Source organism: Chiroxiphia lanceolata, chromosome 4 (assembly GCF_009829145.1).
Source record: "Chiroxiphia lanceolata isolate bChiLan1 chromosome 4, bChiLan1.pri, whole genome shotgun sequence".
NCBI lineage: Eukaryota > Metazoa > Chordata > Aves > Passeriformes > Pipridae > Chiroxiphia > Chiroxiphia lanceolata.
Genome location: NC_045640.1, coordinates 27,294,338 through 27,313,898, shown reverse-complemented (window position 1 = coordinate 27,313,898; position 19,561 = coordinate 27,294,338). Strand labels below are relative to the sequence as shown.

Here is a 19,561-nt window from a genome sequence, read left to right as displayed (position 1 = left end):
CTCAGTCATGCACAGTAAAATACGGGCAGCCTTTTTCGTTTACAGATGTCATCTCAGAACCCAGCCGCTGTGCCAGTGACATTTTTGTGACTCTTGGAAGGGTCCCGAACTGTTTCTGTTCTGGTAGCAGCCACTTCCACTGATTTTGTCCTCGTTTTTTGTTTTGCCTTTTGTCCTGTCGACTTTATCATTCTTGAATAGTGCTTGTGAGCTCCCTTATGTGCACAGACCGAGACTTGACATCTTTGGATACAGGGAAGAGAGGGTAAATATATCAAATGCAAGTCTTAAAAGCTGATGTCTCATGGGGGTGGGGCATTTGCTCTGTAATTTGCAGCTTCAGGTGGCACTTGTCTCTTGGCCTGAGAGCTTTGCTTCAACATATTTGCACCAACCAACACCTTCCTCCAGCTCCGCATCGCTGGGGCAGGTCACGGCCTGGTCCGGCGCGGGGACAGATGTAGTGTCCCCGGGTCGCCGCTGTCCCCGCGCGCAGCGCTTCTTCGGACAGGAGGGACGGGGCACGGCGGACTTGTCGCCAGGGGGCTGGGACCGGAGCCTCCTGCGGGGAAGGAGCTGGAAAAAACTGTCGTCGGCTCCGGGAGAGCTTTCTCCCGCCGGAGCCCCTTCTTCTCCGCTTCTGCTGTGTCGGCGCCTCTTTCAGCTCTCTTTGGAGCTGAGGATGGGCTGGGAAAAGCGAGCCTCTGTGCTAGGGAGGAAAGCGTTGCAGTCCCTGTGCGAACGAAACTCTCCGTCCCTGGGGTAAAATGAAAACATGACCGTAACGTAAAATGAAGCGCAGGCGGAAGGCAGGCACGTTCTCTAGCGCCCAGGGATGTCCACCCGGGAAGCGCTGATGAATGAACGGCCTCCCGCTTGCCATTCCCGCTCTGAACTCTGCGCTTCGACACGACGGGCCGGGAGTACCAGTAGGTCCATGGGCTGTGCTGGCTTCTGATCGCTCCGGCCGCAAGTGCTCATCCAGGCGGACCGGCGGAGCGCCGGCGAGCCAAGGTGAGGGCTGCGAGGGGCGACCTCCGGGGATTCTCGGCCCGCACATCGTCCCTGGCCCAGGCTTGTCTTGCCACCTGAAGCCCTACGCGGCGTGACGAGGCGTCCCTGATCGGTGGCGGAGAACGGGGGGGAACAAAAGCTGTGCCCCCTTCATCCGCTGTCCCTGAGGGACGGCTTTAGGGCGAAATTAGCAAGTGGGCTGTCTCTTAGCGCGTCCCAAAGGGGTAGAGCCTTGTGTGCAAAAGGGGTGGGGATGTGGCTCTTTCTCGCGGAGGTTTATTATTATTGGGTGGAGGAGGGGGGAGGGAGAGTCGGCCGAGAAGACAAAATGCGGGGACCCCCCCCCCCCACCCGGCAAGTGTGCCTGTGCGGGAGGCGGGAGGAGGCGGCTTCTCGGAGACCGAGGTAGAGAAGGGTGAGGGGGACAACCAAAGTGGAGAGGGATCAGCACCAGCCAGAGCATGCTCTCCACGCAACAGTTCCCTGCCCTGCCTGTGGAGGAGGAGCGCTACCGGCAGGTCCTCTCCGCCAGCCGGGTAAGGCGAGTCTGAGGGCGCTCCCCTCCGTGCGTGGGGCCGCCTGGGGACCACGGGGCCGGGGAATTGTGAGGGCGGCTGCTCCGCTGCTCGGCGACCCCCGAGCTGCGGGCGGGGGCAGCGCGCTCAGGGGACACTCCCGGCCGCCGCTGGTCCTGCGGGGAATCCCCGTGCGCGGCGCACACCCTGAGCTGCCACGGCGGGGTTGAGCGGCAGGTTCCTCGGACAAGAGAAGGGCGACCCGAGCCCGCCAATCTGTCGTAGCGAGAGCGGACCCGTGGCTCGCAGGCAGGGACGATGCCCTGCCCCGGGTGGCGCGGCCCGGGGGACGGCCGGGGACAGCGACCGCCCGTGCCCAACCTGCCACGATGGGGCCGTCCCGGAGCGCTCCAGTGCGAAACTTGCGCGGCTGTGGGGGGCCGCGTTCAGAGACGCGGTTTGCAGGTGAGCCGCTCGTTGTTAGCGTCTCATGGAGAGCCGAGAGGCGCCCTCTCCCCAGTTTTCTCACGAAGTCAGTGGGGATGATCAAGGGAGTTGATGTGCCTGTTAATTGCTCTGCTGCTGGAAGGACTGCGGAGGAGGTGGCCGAACCCGAGGGCAACAGGTCCGGCTAGGATTTGCAGGAGTGAAATTTGGACTTAGCCTCTGGCAGGACGGTCATGGCAGCCTCCATCGGCGACCGCGCTCCCGGAGAGCCGATGCACCGTGACCCCTGCGCGGTAGTTGCCCCCCTGGCAGGAGCGGGAGCTGACTTTACCCTTGCGTCGGTGCAGCCTGGGGTCGAGTGGAGGAACACCTTCCCCTCCTCTCGCCCCCTGCTACGGCTGTCTGGCGGGATGGTACCGCTGGCCGCAACCACCCACAGGGGGAGGTCATCCCGTGAAGCAGTTAATTCTTGCAGGGAGAATCAGCACAACTTGTGTAGTTGGAAGTGTCCGAAGGGGATAGCGCGGGCGTTGGCAGTGTCCCAGCACACTCCTGGAGGAGGGATGAGGGGGCGAAGGAGCTTTCTTTGGCTGCCTTTATGGGAGAGGCGGCTGACGCGCTAGTGCGAACCTGCAGGGTCAGTCCCTCCAGCCTGCCCGTCCCTCCGCTACCCGGGGCGCAGGTTCTCCCCCGGTGTCCCCGGTGGGGGTGGCGCTGACAGAGGAGCAGGCACGGCGGGGACCGCAGGTGGAGAACGGGGCCAGGGGCAGCGTTCCCCGTGACAGTGCCGGTGTGAAGCCCGCGGCGAGCGAGCGGGAGCGTCCGCCGGCAGGGCTGGTGTCATCTCTCTCCGCCGGCAGGGCTGGCATCCCTTTCCGCCTCCGGCCAGGACCGGCGAGGGGGAGCACAAGGAGTGCTCAGCCTGATGCGTGGCATTTGCGGGGAGTGCGTCGGAGCCTTCTGTGCTGTCACAGCGATCGTGCGCGATCGAAAAGGCGCTGCAGCTGGTTTTACAAGTTTGTAAATACGGCAGTATGCTTTGGTAGTATCGTTACTCCACTTGATTTAAAATGCAGAATCTTTGGACGCATTTCATGGCAGGCGATTAATTAATTAACCTTTATTTTAAATTATTAGAAGTCTGGCTGAGATGGTGAAACTCTTAAGTGAAATCAAATATCTAGAGCTTTTAGTGCATTCACGGGGTCTCTTGGGAAGTTTTAGCTTTCAGCAGTAAAAATATGGTAGTGGATTTTTCCATATGGCCACTTACACACTCCCTGTGTTCCTAAAAGATGGACCACTCAGCAGGATTAAACTTTTAGTTTGTTTTTATAATGAATGCCCTAGTTGGAGATCTCTGTTATAAGCTTCTCGGGTATTGTGACACAGACAGCTATGAATTAGTGTCACTGAGATAATCCAAGCAATTATAATCCAAGGAACTGTAGTAATACAGGGAATTAGAGAACCATTCTGCTTCTGTGTCTCTGTAAAAGCTGGTGACATCTCCAGAGCATCTTGGACATCGAGGTTCTTTAGGAAGCTGGGGGCTCCTCCAGGTGAACAGAGAAATCCTAAACAATGTTCAAGCCTCCTTTAGATAGCGAATGCCTGTGACTTTTCTTGTCTCCTCTGTTTATGGAGTACCCCAACAGGCAGATGGGTTCTCCCAGATTCTGGCTGTGGGGAAGCCCGGCCCCTTCACCGTGCATGTAATCCTCATTTAGCATGCATTTTCAAGGAAGCTACCAGCACTTATTTTCCTGAGAAGCCTCTCGTGGTGGTGAGCCAGGCAGCCCAGCTTGCTTGCCCAGATTAAGGTAGTCTGCTTGTGCACTTAGTGTCTCATGGGACCATCAGGACAAAATACTGTTTTTCCTAAGTCTTTTGGAGCTGTAACTATAAAATACTGAACAAAACTTTCACTTCTTCTCCAGAAGTCTTTGCTGGCACTTGACAGTCTGTAGATAATTTGAGTGTTCAGTGAATCAGAAGTACTGTTTGAAATGTGTCATGATTGGAGGTGTTCTATAAAATGTGCAATGCACACAGGGCAGTCTAATGTATCTGTATCATTGGTTGACTATTAGTTATGTATTAGATGATGTCTGCAGATACAAATGAAAGCCAAGACTGTTCGTAGTGCCAATAATTATTTAAAAATGCAGGCTTACTTGAATGCAGGAGTTGCTTTTGTGTTGCCTTTTTTTTTTCTGCTAAGCTTATATACATATTTAGGTCTTAGCACTCAGCTCCCTTGAGGAACATTACTGTTACTGCTCTGCCATTATACTAAGTCCATGTATTGCCAGACACATAATTTCTTGTCATTACTTGTGTGGCCATACAAGGAGCGAGTGCAGAGGCTGAGGTGGATAAGCACCTAGGCAGAAATCTCATTTGTGTGGAGGAGAACAGTCCTTCCTAGAGAAGATGGAATAGGCAAGGGAATGTTAGAATAATTATACTGGGCAAAGAAGCCAAGCGGCTCTTGCTCTCACCACTACTCAACTACTCCAACCAACAAATACCGAACTCTGAACATACTCTTCAGACACAAGCAGGAAGACAGTGCTTCAATCAGTGTGTCTCAGTGGCTGCTTGAGCTCCGTGTTTGCCGTGCTGAGGCCCAGCAAACTGAGGTCATTCCAGTCCAGTAGGCATAATACAAGCACTATAGATGCTTCTTTAAGAGGTGGGAACTGTGGCTTTGCCCCCACCTGGACCAGGAGGCCCTGGATACCAGGTATCTACTTTCAGGCTGAAGATCACTTGCTGTTAGGCAGTTACATGCAGTGGCACTCCTGTTCGGGTCTGGTCAGGTTTTAAAAGATGGTGGCTATGGCTACATTGTGTGGGAAGAGTTTGAATCCTGTCAGCGTGTCAGGTATCCTCAGCAAGTGCTTACAAGGCCAGATGAATGTCTTATTTCTGAATGCCAGCCAGGGTTTGGCAGGGGTGGATGTCGGGCCACTTGTAGCAGAGCAGTTTTAGACTTGCACATGCAGCCTGGGCCCGTCCAAATGTGGCTGTCAGACCCCTTCCTGATTTTTAAATGCCTTCAGGATGAAGCAGCTAAGTAAGCAGCAGGGCTTGAGAAGGACAGTCTGATTACAGTTTGAAATTTTCATGTTTGTAGTCTGTTCCAGTTTCTTTCCCTATAGAAAAGAAATGAACCATAGAAGTGGCAAGCTGGGTACATATGGTTCTCCAACCGCAGGAGAGAAAGGTGGATAATAACCCCTTGTGAAGTGACGGATTGTCACAGAAGGACAAGGAAAGCTCGTTGTAAAGGTCTTCAGGCACAGAACTGCCTCTGAAGACAGTATCCAGTCTGCTCCAGCCTGACTACTCTCATTGGCTCTGAATTTTTAATTCTAGTGGCCCTCCACAGTCTCATCCAGAACTGTACTGAGCCTCAGTCTGAGTGGCAAGGCGTAAGAGCCACCCAGCAAGTGCTGGGATCCCTAACTGGGGATGTTACTAGGTGTGTGAGGTGGATCCTCACTTCCCGAGAGGCTGCATGAGGAAAAATGTGGGGAAGAAAGGAAAGGAGGAGCGCCTGGGCCTTGTCGGGGTGGCTCACCTCCTTGGCTCTCGTGGCAGCGCCCGTGTCCAGGCACGGCCCCTCTCCCGGCCGTGAGGGGCGGGCGGGGGCGCGGGTCAGCCCGGGCAGCTCTGGGGCTTCCCCGCCTCACACACCCGCCTTGCCCGGCTCTGCTGAGGGGCGAGGGGGGGCTGCTTCGCGGGGGCCTCTCCCAGTCCGCAGCCCCGCGGCAGAAGAATACGATGCCGATCGCATCCCTTCTCTCAGTCCTCCGCCCTCTATAAATAACTCTGGCTGGGCTGACCTGTCAGATTCCCCCGGCAGAGCGGATCCCCTGACCCTGGCCGCCTGCACTGGAAAGTCTGAATGCAAAACATGCCGTAGTAAAAATAGAGCGGCCGGGGAGCCCCGCCGGCAGGTCCCGGCGGCTCCCGGTGCCGCCCCGGCCCTCGCCGCCCCCCTGGCGCTCCTGGGTCCTGTCAGCGCTGAGCGCTCCCCCCGCTCCCAGATCCATGTGCGCTTTTGCGCCCCAGTGGTGAGAATGCTTTTCTCGATGTCAGATGGAAGTTTCGTTTCTGCCGTGGAACAGATAGTTCCCTTCCAGGTAGCATTTTAAGTTTCGGCTTGTCTTTCTAATCAGCAAACATGAAAGAAATGGGGATAATGGTTTAATATCCTAAATGTAAAAATAATAATGAGACGACTGTCAAGCAAGAGCTTGTCTTTTCAAAAAGAGATAAGAATGTCACTATTTCTGAAGTCTGAATTAGATTCTGTCCTTGCCTACCTTGTGCAGACAACTGTTCCCCTGGAGGGATAGGGTCTCCTTGGATGTATAAATTAGAAGCCATTATAATTTAAAGCAATGCTTGCAATTAATTTGTGCATTATGCTGTTATTTCTGGTTGTTTTACCTGTGAAATCTGAATATCTGGAGGTTAAAGACAGAAAGTGCTGTCTGACTGCTGCTATGCCTTCTCCTTCAGATGCATCCATGTCACAGTTCTTGGCCCTCAGTGCCTGCTGGAGCACAACCTACTGTGGGGGTGGGATGGCCTCAGCACTGCACATCTACTCTCTCACACCCACCCCCCCCCCATCCTGTGGATGGGGGAGAAAATAAGAAGAATGAGAATGAGAAGCTCGTGGATCAAGATAAAGGCTGGGAGATTGCTTCCTGATTACCATCATGGACAAAACAGACTTTGACGGAGTAAATTAGTTTATTACTGATTAATATTTAATTACTGATTCAGGTATTATGAAACAACAACAAAAGAAGAAGCAAGCATTAAAACACTTCAGGAAAACACCCCTCCTCCCATCTTTCTAGGCTCAGCTTCACTCCGGACTCCTCTCCCCTTGTTTTCACCACAGGTGGCACTCAGTCCCTTCAGTGAGGCAATAAGCAGTGCAGGGAAGGACTGTGATTCTTCTCTACTGCTCCTTTCTTCTCACTCATCCTCTGCTTTGGTGTGGATCCTCCATGGGCTGCAGTCCTTTTGGGAATATTTGCTCTACCATGGAGCACCCTATCCCGCTTCCCCTATTCCCAAATCATGAAGGGATGAACTGAATATTGTGTGCAGTTTTGTGCACCACAATGTAAGAAAGATATTAAGCTACTAGAGAGTGTCCAAAGGAGGGCAATGAAGATGGTGAAGGACCTTGAGGAGAAGCTGTATGAGGAGTAGCTGAGGTCACTTGGTTTGTTCAGCCTGGAGGAGACTGAGAGGAAACCTCATTGTGGTCTTCAACATCCTCATGAGGGGAAGAGGAGGGACAGATGCTAATCTCTTCTCTGTGGTGACCAGTGACAGGACCCGAAGGAATGGCCTGAAGTTGTGTCAGGGGAGGTTTAAGTTGGATATTAGAAAAAAGCTCTTTGCCCATAAGGCGGTTGAGTGCTGGAACAGGCTTCCCAGGGAAGTGGTCACAACACCAATCCTGACAGAATTCAAGAAGCATTTGGATGATACTCTGGGGCACATGGTATGACTCTTGGGGATGGTCCTGTGCAGGGCCAGGATTTGGACTTGATGATCCTGATGGGTGCCTTCCAACTTGGTAGATTATGTGATTCTGTGATCCTTCAGTTCCTTTTCATCACCTCTGTCATTAGAGTGGAAAGCCTGCAACATCTGCTTCTTTGGGTGCCACACAGCTTACAATTCTCTGTTTTTATTAGTGTTGTTGCCAGCAAAATGTAGTTTTTCAGCACTTTGCCCTATAGAAAGTGAAAAGAGGCTGAAAATCAGATACTGACAGATGTCCTTTGGAATGATGAAGTTTATGCTGTGATGGTTCAAGCCCTGACCCTGGGGCACAACTCCTGTAAATCTGGGGGAAAAAAGACTGTCAAGTTGCATCATGGCAGGTGCTCCAGTAAGCTACTACTCTTCCTGAATTCCAAGGCTCACTTTTTCTTGCAAAAGGTATGTTTTCTATATTGAACATTTAATTCATCCTCACCTTCCTTAAGGGAAAGGAAATGAAGGTAGAGTTTCCTTTTTTGGGACCCCATCAGATTGCATCTACTCCAATTCATGTGTTGTAGTTCAGATAGATCCCAATGTGATCTCAGCAGATGGTGCTTGTGCTTCGGGACCGACTGGTCCCAGACTTGTCAAAGTCTGTCTTTCCCTTCTTCTCTTCCTAAAACCTGTAACACTCAGTTCTGCCATATACAGAACCTAGTGTTTTAAATACTGATGTGCTAGAATCTTCCATGACTGATTTGTTTGATGCTAGAGAGATCTGACTTAACAATGATTTAGCAGTAGTAGTAATTGCCCAGAGCAATTCCTATTACTGTTTGTCACCTAAAAGAACTCGTTTCAAAATAGCCTATACTGTCATTCCAGTATTACTGTGAGTTGCTTGAGAACGTCATAGACTTGGGAAGCATTTACTAAGGAAAGAGACACTCATTTTTTCCCCCTTACTGCCTCTGAATGAAGCAGTAAGAAATCACTTACATGCTCCTTGCATTGTTCATCTCATTAGATTTCAGAAAGTAGTCAGGTCATTCTCTTGGGAATAAAAACACCAGTAGCACTGAGGAATTTTTCATCGCACGTCTCTCAGACCTGCAGCTCTGCATTAATGTAATAATACAGCATATAACCGTAAAACACAGTTGTGTCTGCTCCGGACTTCATGGGCAAGTGGTATGACATGGAGATTTCTTCTATTGCTCCTGATTCTCATGTCACATCTTCTTCTGTATGGATTATTTTGGCCTGTGTTAAAGTTGTCCTGAAACTAGTGGGACCTGGAGATTATAGAAACAGCACATACTGCAGTGCTCAGACTTTCTCCAGCTTCCTACCTTTTTGCATTACCAGGAAGAAACACAGACAGCTGAGGCCACCTTGCCTTAGCAGCTTGTGCATTTTTGCCAGGACATAGTATTGAGGGACAGTTTATTGTTTAAAAGATGTTAGTTTTCTGCATCTGCAAATATGGTCCAAATAGATAATATATCTGAAAGAATGTCAGGAACTGTAGAGTAAGTAGCTATCTTTCTTTTGTTTGTGTGTTGTTTTTTTTTTTTTATTTTTATTTTCTCTCACCTTGTTTTTTCGTTTGTAGCAACTGTGTAACAAAAGAATTAACTAATAAGTGCCTTTTATAAGCTTTGGTTTGTCCCTGATCAGCCATTTTAAGGGAGTAAGTTTAAATAATTTGTAGTGCATGTAGACAAGGATGGAAAGGAAGTCTGAAATGAGGACTGAATGTGTTTAAAAGTTGTTAACAATTCTTTTTCCCTATAAAATCAGAGATATGAAAGAGTGTTGATGGTGGTCTGGAAGGGCTAAGAACCCAGATGGTTTCCATTCACTTTTTTCTCATCATCGATAGGAGTATTCTGTGACTCTTGGAGATTTCCAACGAAAATGTAAATGGGAGGAAACCTGGCATCTGTTCTAGGGATGACAAATTGAATATTCCTAGCCATAAATACAGTAGGATTTTTCTTATTTGACAAAATAATTCACCAGATTGTTATTGTTTCAGTGACTTGGAAGTTTTTATTCCATAAATCCTTATGTGATCCATAAAATTTTAGTACTACATCAAAGTCATAGTCCAGTGTGTACACCAATGTAAGTGCCTTGTTAACCCACTTAATCTTGAGTTTTCTGTATCAGCTCCTTTTTTCATATTTTCAACAATAATGAATATGTTTAATCTCTAGTCACCTCTCCAGTTATTTCTGTCAAGATGTTCTGGTAGTTTCAAAAAATATCCTCCTCTTTCTGTATTTTCTTCTACTGAAGCAAAATATTCAAAGATGATATGTTTCTGAACAAAGTGATATTCTATTGAAAAATGAATGAGTCACCTCTAAATTTCATAGGTAGTAGGTTATCAACCTTTGAGACATTGTGTAAGTCCATTTTTGTCTTTGGGACACCAAATAAAAATCCAGCTATGCTGAACAGATAAAACTTTGCTTTTACGCTTCATCATGTTCTTTCCTTTGATTAATATTGCTGCTGGTCTTATCCCCGGTCCAAGGGTTAGTTCAGAAAAAAGTCAGTAAAGTTAACATTACACATTCAAATAATAATTTTTAATTTTTCTTAGCAGATGTTTATAGTGTAAGAATAATTATACATTTTAGTGAAAAATTAATAAGAAATGCTTGAAACATAAGGAGACAAATGCTTCTAAGAAAATTCATGCCTTTTTTAGCTTGTATTCTAGTTTAGCATCCAATTCATGTAATTGAAAACTTTTGGTTTTAAATAAGTTGCACAGTTGTATAATCAGCAATACACATGGCACATACATAATGTAGTGATCACCTTCAAGTTCCGAAGGCTAAGTCTACTGATCGGGCAGTAATGGGAAAAAAGGTTATGTCCAATTATGAGGTCTAATTGCTTTGTGTGGGAGGGGGATTCTGATGGGATTTCTACACAAGAGGTGGGTGATTGATACACTGAATGGGAGCCTGCCTGACAGGCAGGATTTCTTTTTGTTCCTTCTAGTTTTCCAGGCTTGAAAGCTGCTTTTAAGAGGAAGTTTTCCTCTGACTGTATGCCTCCACCCCCTCAAAATGTTTGGGTTTTTTTCAAAATTTTTTTATTGTCACAAATTAGGCCACTAGGATTTTTTTTTTTAAGGTTTTTTTTATGGTTTTCAATTTTGCTTTCCGGTGCTAATGGCTCTTCTCCAGACATCTGCTCACTGAATTCCAGGCAAAACAGGAACCTGAAGTGAGTACTGTGTTACTCCCTGCCTGCTGGGTTGTAGTTCTCAGCAATGTGTAACCAGAGGCTTGCCACCGCTGTTCAGCGTGCTTAGCAAACCTCAATGCAATGAACATCTGGGTAGTCAGGAAAGCATTAGTGTCTGGGTGTGTTCAGTAAAACAGCATGGCACTGTGGAAACTTCTATGAGTAGTTTTCGCAAGCCTTAGCAACTTAAAGAAAACTAATAACCCCTAAAGCCTAAATTCTGCATTAATTAAAGATTACTTTCCCCAAAATACTTTCCCACTGCCTGCTAAAGTGGGCTGAATGGGTGTTCATGTTCTGGCATTGAGAAATATAAGATAATGCTAACCAGTGTCTAGTTCTTAAAATGAATGCCTTCCATACACACTTCAGTTTTTGAAAAATATTTGATATCTTCCATATGTTTACTGAATGTTGCTCATATTAAGAGGCATGGCAACATCACACATCTTTGCCACCAGCTCTGAGTGATGAAGAAGAGACAGCTTAGAATTGTAAGTTTGCCATCGGCTGTACGATTTCCTAATCTGAACATTCTTGAAAATTCAACAAAGTTCCATTGTGAATGTGGGAAGCATCTCCATAGTAGTCACAAGTTTGCATCAGTGAAATTATAAATAATTGTAAATATATACAATATATGTAAACCGTCATCAATTATGCCAAAGCAGAATCATTTTTAAGCAACACTTCTTTTTAAAAAAGAAGAGATTAAAACATACTGGTGTTGAAGAGTGATACTGCTGTTCTCTAGTAGTGATAAATATCCTTTTTTCCCTCTCTTCTAATTAAAATTTTGAAAAGTGGTCAGTGCTGACCATATATGTTGGCTAATGGAGTGTCTAATTCTCATTTATAATGAGATGGAGAGCAGTTAGTAGTGTCATGTTCTTGACACATGGAATCCAAGAAGATTCTTTTTTGTCCACTTGCACCCTTTTACATGAAATGTTAAGCATTGATCACCTGTAATGGAGGATCAGGGTCAACAGTTTTCTTGTCAATAACTTTCTGATTTCTAAATAAAATATCTTCATGGAGACTAAGTATTACATTATTTATTTCTATTTATTTTGATATCAAATAGATGTTTTGAAAGTGCCTTTGTAATCCACCACATTGCCAGGATAGAACAGTGGAGTCTTTCCCAAAAGAACTAGATGGAATGAGAATAAACTCCTCAGAACATCAGATCTCCTGGCTGTAGTGCCTGTGTCTCAGTGATCAGCTTATTTCCACCTCCCTCAAGCCTTCAGAAAGGGAAGAATGAATTATGAAAGAGAAGTTGCAGCAGAAGCAAGCTCTCTTAAATTGAGCATACCCTGTAAGATAGTAACTTGGATGCTGGTAACACCACTGAGAAATGAATCTGTCATCCTGGACAAAAACAGATTTGGAACTCAGTGTGTCAGTGGCTCTGATAGCTGGTTGTACCTCAGCTACAAAATTTGAAGTGAAGGTAGGTTATGTCTGAGGTATCTGCAGTCACACTGGACAGCACTGTAAGCACTCGCTGAAGGAGACATAGCTTGGAAAGTGGCAGTGAAGGCTCTCAAACACATCGATAACTGGAACACCATAGGTGTGTTTGGGTTTTGTCTCAGCAAACTTACCCCTGGCTCTATCACAAACTGAAGCTGGAGCGGCATCAGAACAGTTGTCACAGAGCTGGGTGTCACATACCTGAATGTCACCTTGTCTTTTCTGAGCTTCTCCTGCCTATCTCCACAATTTCCCAGTCCCAGAGTTGTCTCCGTGGCTCACCAAGCTGCTGAAATTGTCAGGAGTCAAGAATCCCAAATTTGTGCAACAGAGAAGAATACCACATCAGTATTCATTAGTCTGAATGTCATCACTTTTGGTGATGCCTGGTTTGCATTTTCACAGCACTGTGTCTCAAATTGGATTAATAACAGCTTGAAAAGTCACCTGAACAGAAGTGGTCAGTGGGTCATTATGGTAGTCTGAAAGGCAAAAAAAAATCACCTTATTTACCTTCTTTAACAGAGAAGAAACATCACTGATACAGTTACACTTTCATTACTTTAAGTGAAAATGTATGTCAGGAAGGTTAAATGTCTTTCAGGTTTCTACTTCAGCAAAGGAATCCTGCTGGACAGGGCATCTAGGACCAGCCAAATATTTCTTCTGGAATGATGTGGCCAGTTTTATATGACATCTCCCTTACTTGGATACTGTGTATTTCAGATTGGTTAATTTCATGAAAGGGAAAGGATGTCTGATAATCAAAATTAACTTTGAATTAATTAGTTCAGAAATTTTTAATTTGTCTGAGGATATGGAATTTCCTGGGAGAAATTACAAGGAATTACTTGGACTATCGGGAAAAGTAGTGCATTCCATTGTGCAAATAACAATTCATGTGATAACATCCTCGTATTTGCTGCCTTGCTGTATGAAGAGGGTTGTTTGGGTTGTTTTATTTTTCTGCCTTACTGTATGTGAAGGTTTTGTTTTGGTTTTGTTCTTTGCTGCACGAAAAGTTTTTTTCCTCTGTATGGCACTATTTACTTTCAGAATAAATAGGACACTTCCTTTTTTAAATTTGTGTACACTGGAATTTGAGTACTCTTTGTATTTGCAGACAAAAGCTGCTTAGTATCTAGTTTCTTTTGCTGTCTTAACATTCATTCTTTAGGGTCCATTTCAGTTTGGCTCTCTGATTCCTGTAGCACTGAAAACGAAAGATTATGCAACTTTTTGCCTGTTTCTGTTTTTAGCATGTGACTTCGTACATTTGGAGGATTTACCTTACACTTTCTATTTGTTATAGTGACTTAGAGTATGGTGTTATATTTCTTGACTATAAAGTAATCAGAGATGTGTTGTTGACTCATAATATTCATGTGAACAGGACAGAACTGATAAAAAATGTAGACCATTTGCGGCTTCTGTTACTTGTTCCCAGGCATTTGAATATTATGAGTCCATCAAAAAAAGCTGTAACAATGAGTATGGTTAAATTTATATCTATCCGTCTATCTATATCTATCTATCTATCTCTATAACGCTGCTGATGCTTTTGAGAAAGCACACAGGGTCACTCTTGAGGAGAAAAGACAACGCAGAAAGAATCGTGCCTTGCAGAATATACCACCTAAGGAGTCTTTCTGCTGTGCCTTTTGCAACCAGACGTGCCTGTCTCATATTGGCCTCTTTAGCCACCAACACACTTGTAACAAACGTGGGTAGAGCCTTCCCCAAATCTTTGTTGGCGAAGCCCAGCCATGATGATGATGATGATATATATATGCTGTTTTGTGCTTAAACATTGACACTTCACACGCTCAGTTTATGGCGTTTATGGCTACACTGTAGCCGTAAGAAGTGGGAGCCATCTTCCCTTAATGGGGAAGGGAAAGCTGTAATGGCTGGTATGGTCATGTGAATCCAGTATCTAGAGCTTTAAGACCAGTATCATGAGAGCTGATAAAATCACAGGAGCTGACAACTGAGTACTGCTTCAATATTAGAAGGGGAACAATATCAAAGATATGGAAAGAACTGCAGATAGTTTTCATAATCTAACATATTTTCCATACACGAACTATTGCTTGGCTGGGCAGCAGATTCCTCAGTGGCGTTATGAGGACTTCTACAAAGCCATCTGTTTACTGCCACCTAATGACATTCTGTCTGCATTTCATGGTTGTACTTGTCTTCTTTCCACTTCTTTCTGGTATAAACCCTATGTAGTACTTTGGTAAGGCTTGCTCGAGATATTTTAATGCTTCTGATACAACAGTTGTCTTCTACATTTCTGTGTGTAGACCCATCATGCACAGAAGATACTGACAGTAGGCAGTTAGCCCTAATTATATTTCTTTACTGGGAGAACATCTGTTAGGTTTCTGGTGACAACAGCAGGAGATATTTTTGTCAAGTGCTTATACCATGATTCAGGCTGTTTTATAGACTAGTAACTTAGATACTTTATGTGTCTAAAAGGAAAATTGCATGCTACCACAGGCTTTTTACCCATAAATCTTAACGTAATCTGTCATTTCTCTGCTTTAATATGACAGGCATGTTATTGAAATGACAGCCATGAGATCAAATTCTCCCCACATCTTGCAGAAAATAAGCTGTGAATTTTGGTCCAATTAATTTTTTGTATTTTTGTAGTCAGATGGGACTACGCACTTTTTCCATCTCTTATTTTTTTCTGCCTCTGTAGTCTCAGAAAATAAACTGTGGCACTCAGTTAAGGAGTGGTTATTGTAATTTCATTAGGGTCAGAACTTTTTAGCTGTCAGAAGAAATTATGGTTTTAAGCATTCTCTCTTCTGACGATATTCTTGTTTAATACAAAACATGATTGTATTAAAAGCAAATGACCTGTTACCTTAAAAATGAAACACTGACATTTCCTAAATAGTATACACAATATTAAATTCAGAAAAATATTTCTTAAATCAAGTTTTCTAACAACAGTAGTAGAAAGAGAACTTGCACCAGTGTTCTTCAAGTATGGAGAGTATGTTTTGGTCCAGTGCTGTGCTAAATCTATTTTATGCTATAATCTCCAGCATTTAGGGTTGATTTCTTTCAGTGGGCCCACAAGGATTCTAATTCTAGATCTTCTTGTCCTTCCCTTGGAAAGGGAGATAAATGTGTATCTACCCAGCACCTCAGTCTTACAGACTTAGAGAATGAATCAGAGAAACTACAGAGAGAGTTGAGGGAGACTGGTTTCTTATCTGTGCGACTAATGTAGAAGCTTGAAGTGGGCTAAGGGAATAAGAATGTTGCACTTCTGCTTCCTTCTACAGCCCATTTTTCTCTGAAGATTCCATTATTTATGCCTTTATCCATTATTTGTGCCTCTATTCCATTGTTTATTAGAACTGAGAGAACAGAGCGTGTCTGAAGTTTGTGCAGATACCGTTGTCATACTAGAGCTCTTTAAACTGGTGCATATATTTGTTTATTGGCAAGAGGAAAAGAAACACTATCGGGGAATATATAAAAAGTAGGTATAATTAATGCATTTATGTTTCTTAAACTCTCATTGAAGGTGTAGGAACCAATAGCACCATCTCCAGTTTTATTTTCATGTTCATCACAGAAATTGATAGAAAAAACTAATGTATCTGTTCAAGTGATGGAATATTGGCAAAACTGGAAAACTGGAAAAACTAAGCTTGTGCTTGCCAAGTCGCTGGTGATGATTTTAAATAGGTTTAGTGTTTTTCTTGAGGTCTTTTCCTGTAGAAGGGAAAAATACAGCATGCTGTTCAGTTGCCTGTAAATATTTGCTTTGCTGTTTGTGCTGGTTTGAAGATAAACCGACAGGAGAAATGAACCCAACTCAAAAGAGATTATAAATCAGAGTTACAATTTAATAAAAATAATACAATAAATACAATTATATGGACAAACAATTAGTTTTAACCCACAAAACCCAGATGTATAACCCAGTACCCTGGGGCATGAACAGAATGGTGTTCATTGGCCCCCATGCTGAACCCCACGTGGTCCCCCTGAGTCCAAAGTAAAAGGAAAGGAAGACCTGTTGGTGAGGGTGCTGGTTGCAGTCCGGTTGAGAGTGGTGGTTGCAGTCCAGCTGGGAGTCATTCCTTTAGGAAAATGAGCTGGATCTTATATTTGTTTGTCTTAAAGAAACTAACAATCAGCTCCCACGTGCCCTAATCGCTGGACTGTGTAACGATGGTCCTGCTCCTTGTTGTCTGCTCCAGCAGAAATGGGTTCTTTCTTACAGAATATCATTTCAATGGATAGGGTGCTCTGCTTCACGAGGAGTCTATGTTCGTGTGGTTATGATATTCTGCTGAATTAAGATATAGTTCAACTTCCATTTGTGCCAGTCAGTCTGACAGCTTGCTCTTTACAGAAAGGCACGCAAGGCAGAGCCAGATAACACACAGAGACTGGCATTTACAAGACTAATACTATGCATGTTGTAGACTTCAGTCTCTTGAGATTCTTTGGGGAGAAGCTGTCAGGGTAATGGATACATTTACACTTGGTTCCTGTCACCATCAACTTTGATGTGATTGATCTTCCTGACAAAGAGGATAAACTATTAGTCATCCTTCGGGAAGGCATTGTCTGGAATTAATAATCCTATCACCTAGATTCACCTTATCACAGGGAAAATTTTATTTTTTAGTCAATTTCAAATAAAAATGTATCGACCTCATAACAGCTTCAATCTTGCTATTAAATATTAACTTGGAATTTTGTTTTTGTTTCTGTTTAAAAAGTATGACATTTCTCCAGTATATGAGATCATAGTCTTAATGGAGCTAGGTTTAAAAAAAAAAAATATAAAATACATGTTTAGGCTTTTGCAAAGGTTTGAATTTTTGTACTTTGTGCGGATCAGTTGAATTCAGAAAACCATTTTTCTTCATTCTTCTTTGTTGCATTCATAGAACAGAAAATATGAGCTGCAAACTCTACAGAATACTGTAATAAGTTATAATTTTGTAAAGTATTAAAAAAATTAGACAGTATTATTGTGCATAATAAGTGGAATGGTCCTTAACACTTCTGTTGTCACTTAAAACAAAGATTATAATAGTTATTTAATTCCTTAATAAGAGAAACTTTAGAACCTGGAGCTCTTGAATAATTAGTAATGGGTTATTTTTAATTGTAAATAAAACTGTATTTAGCTTTATTGCTTAAATTTATTATGTATTTTCCATTTGTTTCAAATGAAATGCCTATCCAACTTCCAATTCATCAGAAATGCTTAGGAATTTCAACGAAGCTGTAAGTCTGTGGATATTGGGTAAAGTTAACTAAATTATACGGATTACACTAGGCTGTCTGCCAGATAGAAAGTTTACTTACAACTTGTCATTAAGAACCTATAAGCCATTTATAGCATATGTTTAAATCATGTAGCTGTTCTGTGTAATAGGGAGGGAGGACTGCTATTGAAAACATTGGAGTTACTAATTGTCACCATAATGATAAAGTTGCTTTTTTGTTTTTCAGGTCTTAGGAACAGATGAGGATAATATGGGGGATGGTTGCTCTCAGAAACTGGCTTCGGCCAAGTTCCTTCGACTTTTGCTCCTAATACTGATTCCTTGCATCTGTGCCCTCATCCTTTTGCTGGTGATTCTGCTTACCTTTGTAGGTGAGTGCTAATGGAGTAAATTGGCACTTTTTAAATTAAGGAGACTAGAACTAAGACCACATTCTCAAGCGCTAATATAACTGTGGACATTAAACATGTATCTTAGCACATCTGCCTAACCAATTAATCTACCTAATGATTACTTGTTGCAGAGAAATAAATACACTATTTAGATTTATATATTTAAAACGTATTTAAAGTACCAATGAGGAAACCATCTCTGATTTTCTCAAGGTAGCATTTTCTTTTGAGAAGCACGTAGCACGTAGATAGTTTTCAGAAGTCATTTTACAAGTACAAAAAGATATTTATGTTAGAACTTTAGATCACTGTCATTGCAATTGAATATTTATCCCTTTATGTCATATGCTTGTATGCAAATCTGATTCTTATTTTCAAGTGAAATTTAATTTATAAATAGCCACAAATCTTTCTGAATCTATTCTACAAAATATTACTGTTTTGCTAAGGAAAACTATGTTCATTTCTTCTAAATATGGAATACGTATTAATGCAGAACCCCAAGCATGTTTTGTGGAAACTGGTTCCAGGTATATTAGATTTCATAATGGCTTAGTCTGTTACGTAATTCTGTGTCTGTTACACAATTAAAAGGTGCTAATTTATTACCAAAATTTTTTTAAAAATCTTCCTTTCATTACCTTTAGAGAAGGCTGACATATCATTAAATTGCTTCAACTACAGCATGAAAAATACAGTAATACTAAGTTAAAGCATTGCTTTTATAGAGGAAAAAAAAGTAAAAAAATAATCTGCTTTCAGTGCTGAGGGGTGTTGGGCTTTTTGCCTTTTTTATTTTGTTAATGAGAATATTTTCTAGTTGGGCTTCCCTAAGTACTTCAGAAGCACACCTGTAACAAGTGGGATAATGTATGAAGTAAACAGATATATATCAATTTTCTGATTTTAAATACACCAATTTCAATACACGTTAAACAGTCAAACAGTTAGCAAGGACAGGAAGAAACATATCTCAATAGCACTGTCAAGACAACTTAAACCTGTTTTCTCAATTCAGTCTGTAAAGGATTTGCAGCAAGACATTGAGGGCCTGTTATTTTCATTTAGTTTAAGTTAGGGAAGTAAAAAAAACTCCAAAGCTAGTGAACGTTATGATTGACAAGTAAGTCTTGGGTTGTATCTCTCAACTAAGAACAGTCTGAAACGGATTAAGATCAAGTCTGGCAATTAGGAAATATGATGCCATTCAATTTGCTTTCCTTATGTTTAGCATTCCATTTGTATCCTTCATATCCTCTGCTCTAGATTTTCATTCTTTAGTGAGAAAGCAGATAAAAAAGCAGGTGTATTTACATCAGCTCTACTCAGTCTCCTCCTGAGGCATGTATCGACATAACACTCTTTAAAATGCATTAAATCCTCTGAGAAATGGGACCTGTTCTGATCCTACTTACGTAGCAAAAATCAGGACTATCTCCTCTTAATTCAGTGTAATTATTGTAGGGTAAAGAATAAGGCTTGGTGTTATAACCCAAGTCTAAAACTGGCAAAGCTCCCTTCCGGAGCATCCTTTGAATTAACATATTATAATTTAGTATTCTTCTCAGCAGCTTTCATTTTCTATGCATTGGTAGCTTAGAAGCAAATATGTTTGATGACTAGAATTAAA

General features: G+C 43.3%; 1 protein-coding gene across 5 annotated transcripts in view; it reads left to right on the top strand.

Annotated features, from left to right (window-relative positions):
- Nucleotides 1–1,310: 1,310 nt before the first annotated feature.
- The window catches only part of CORIN (corin, serine peptidase), a 122,027-nt gene continuing 103,776 nt past the window's right edge, over nt 1,311–19,561 (top strand). For 4 of the 5 annotated variants that reach the window (XR_004356593.1, XM_032685327.1, XM_032685326.1 and 1 more), the window contains exons 1-2: nt 1,311–1,550; nt 17,766–17,910. Coding sequence is in view for 4 of the 5 variants with exons in the window: in XM_032685327.1 (XP_032541218.1) it covers nt 1,476–1,550; nt 17,766–17,910 (220 nt within the window). In the remaining variant the exon portion in view is untranslated. Of the gene's footprint in view, nt 1,551–5,663; nt 6,131–17,765; nt 17,911–19,561 lie in introns of those variants that run through there. The other variant, XM_032685328.1, reaches the window with a different exon arrangement.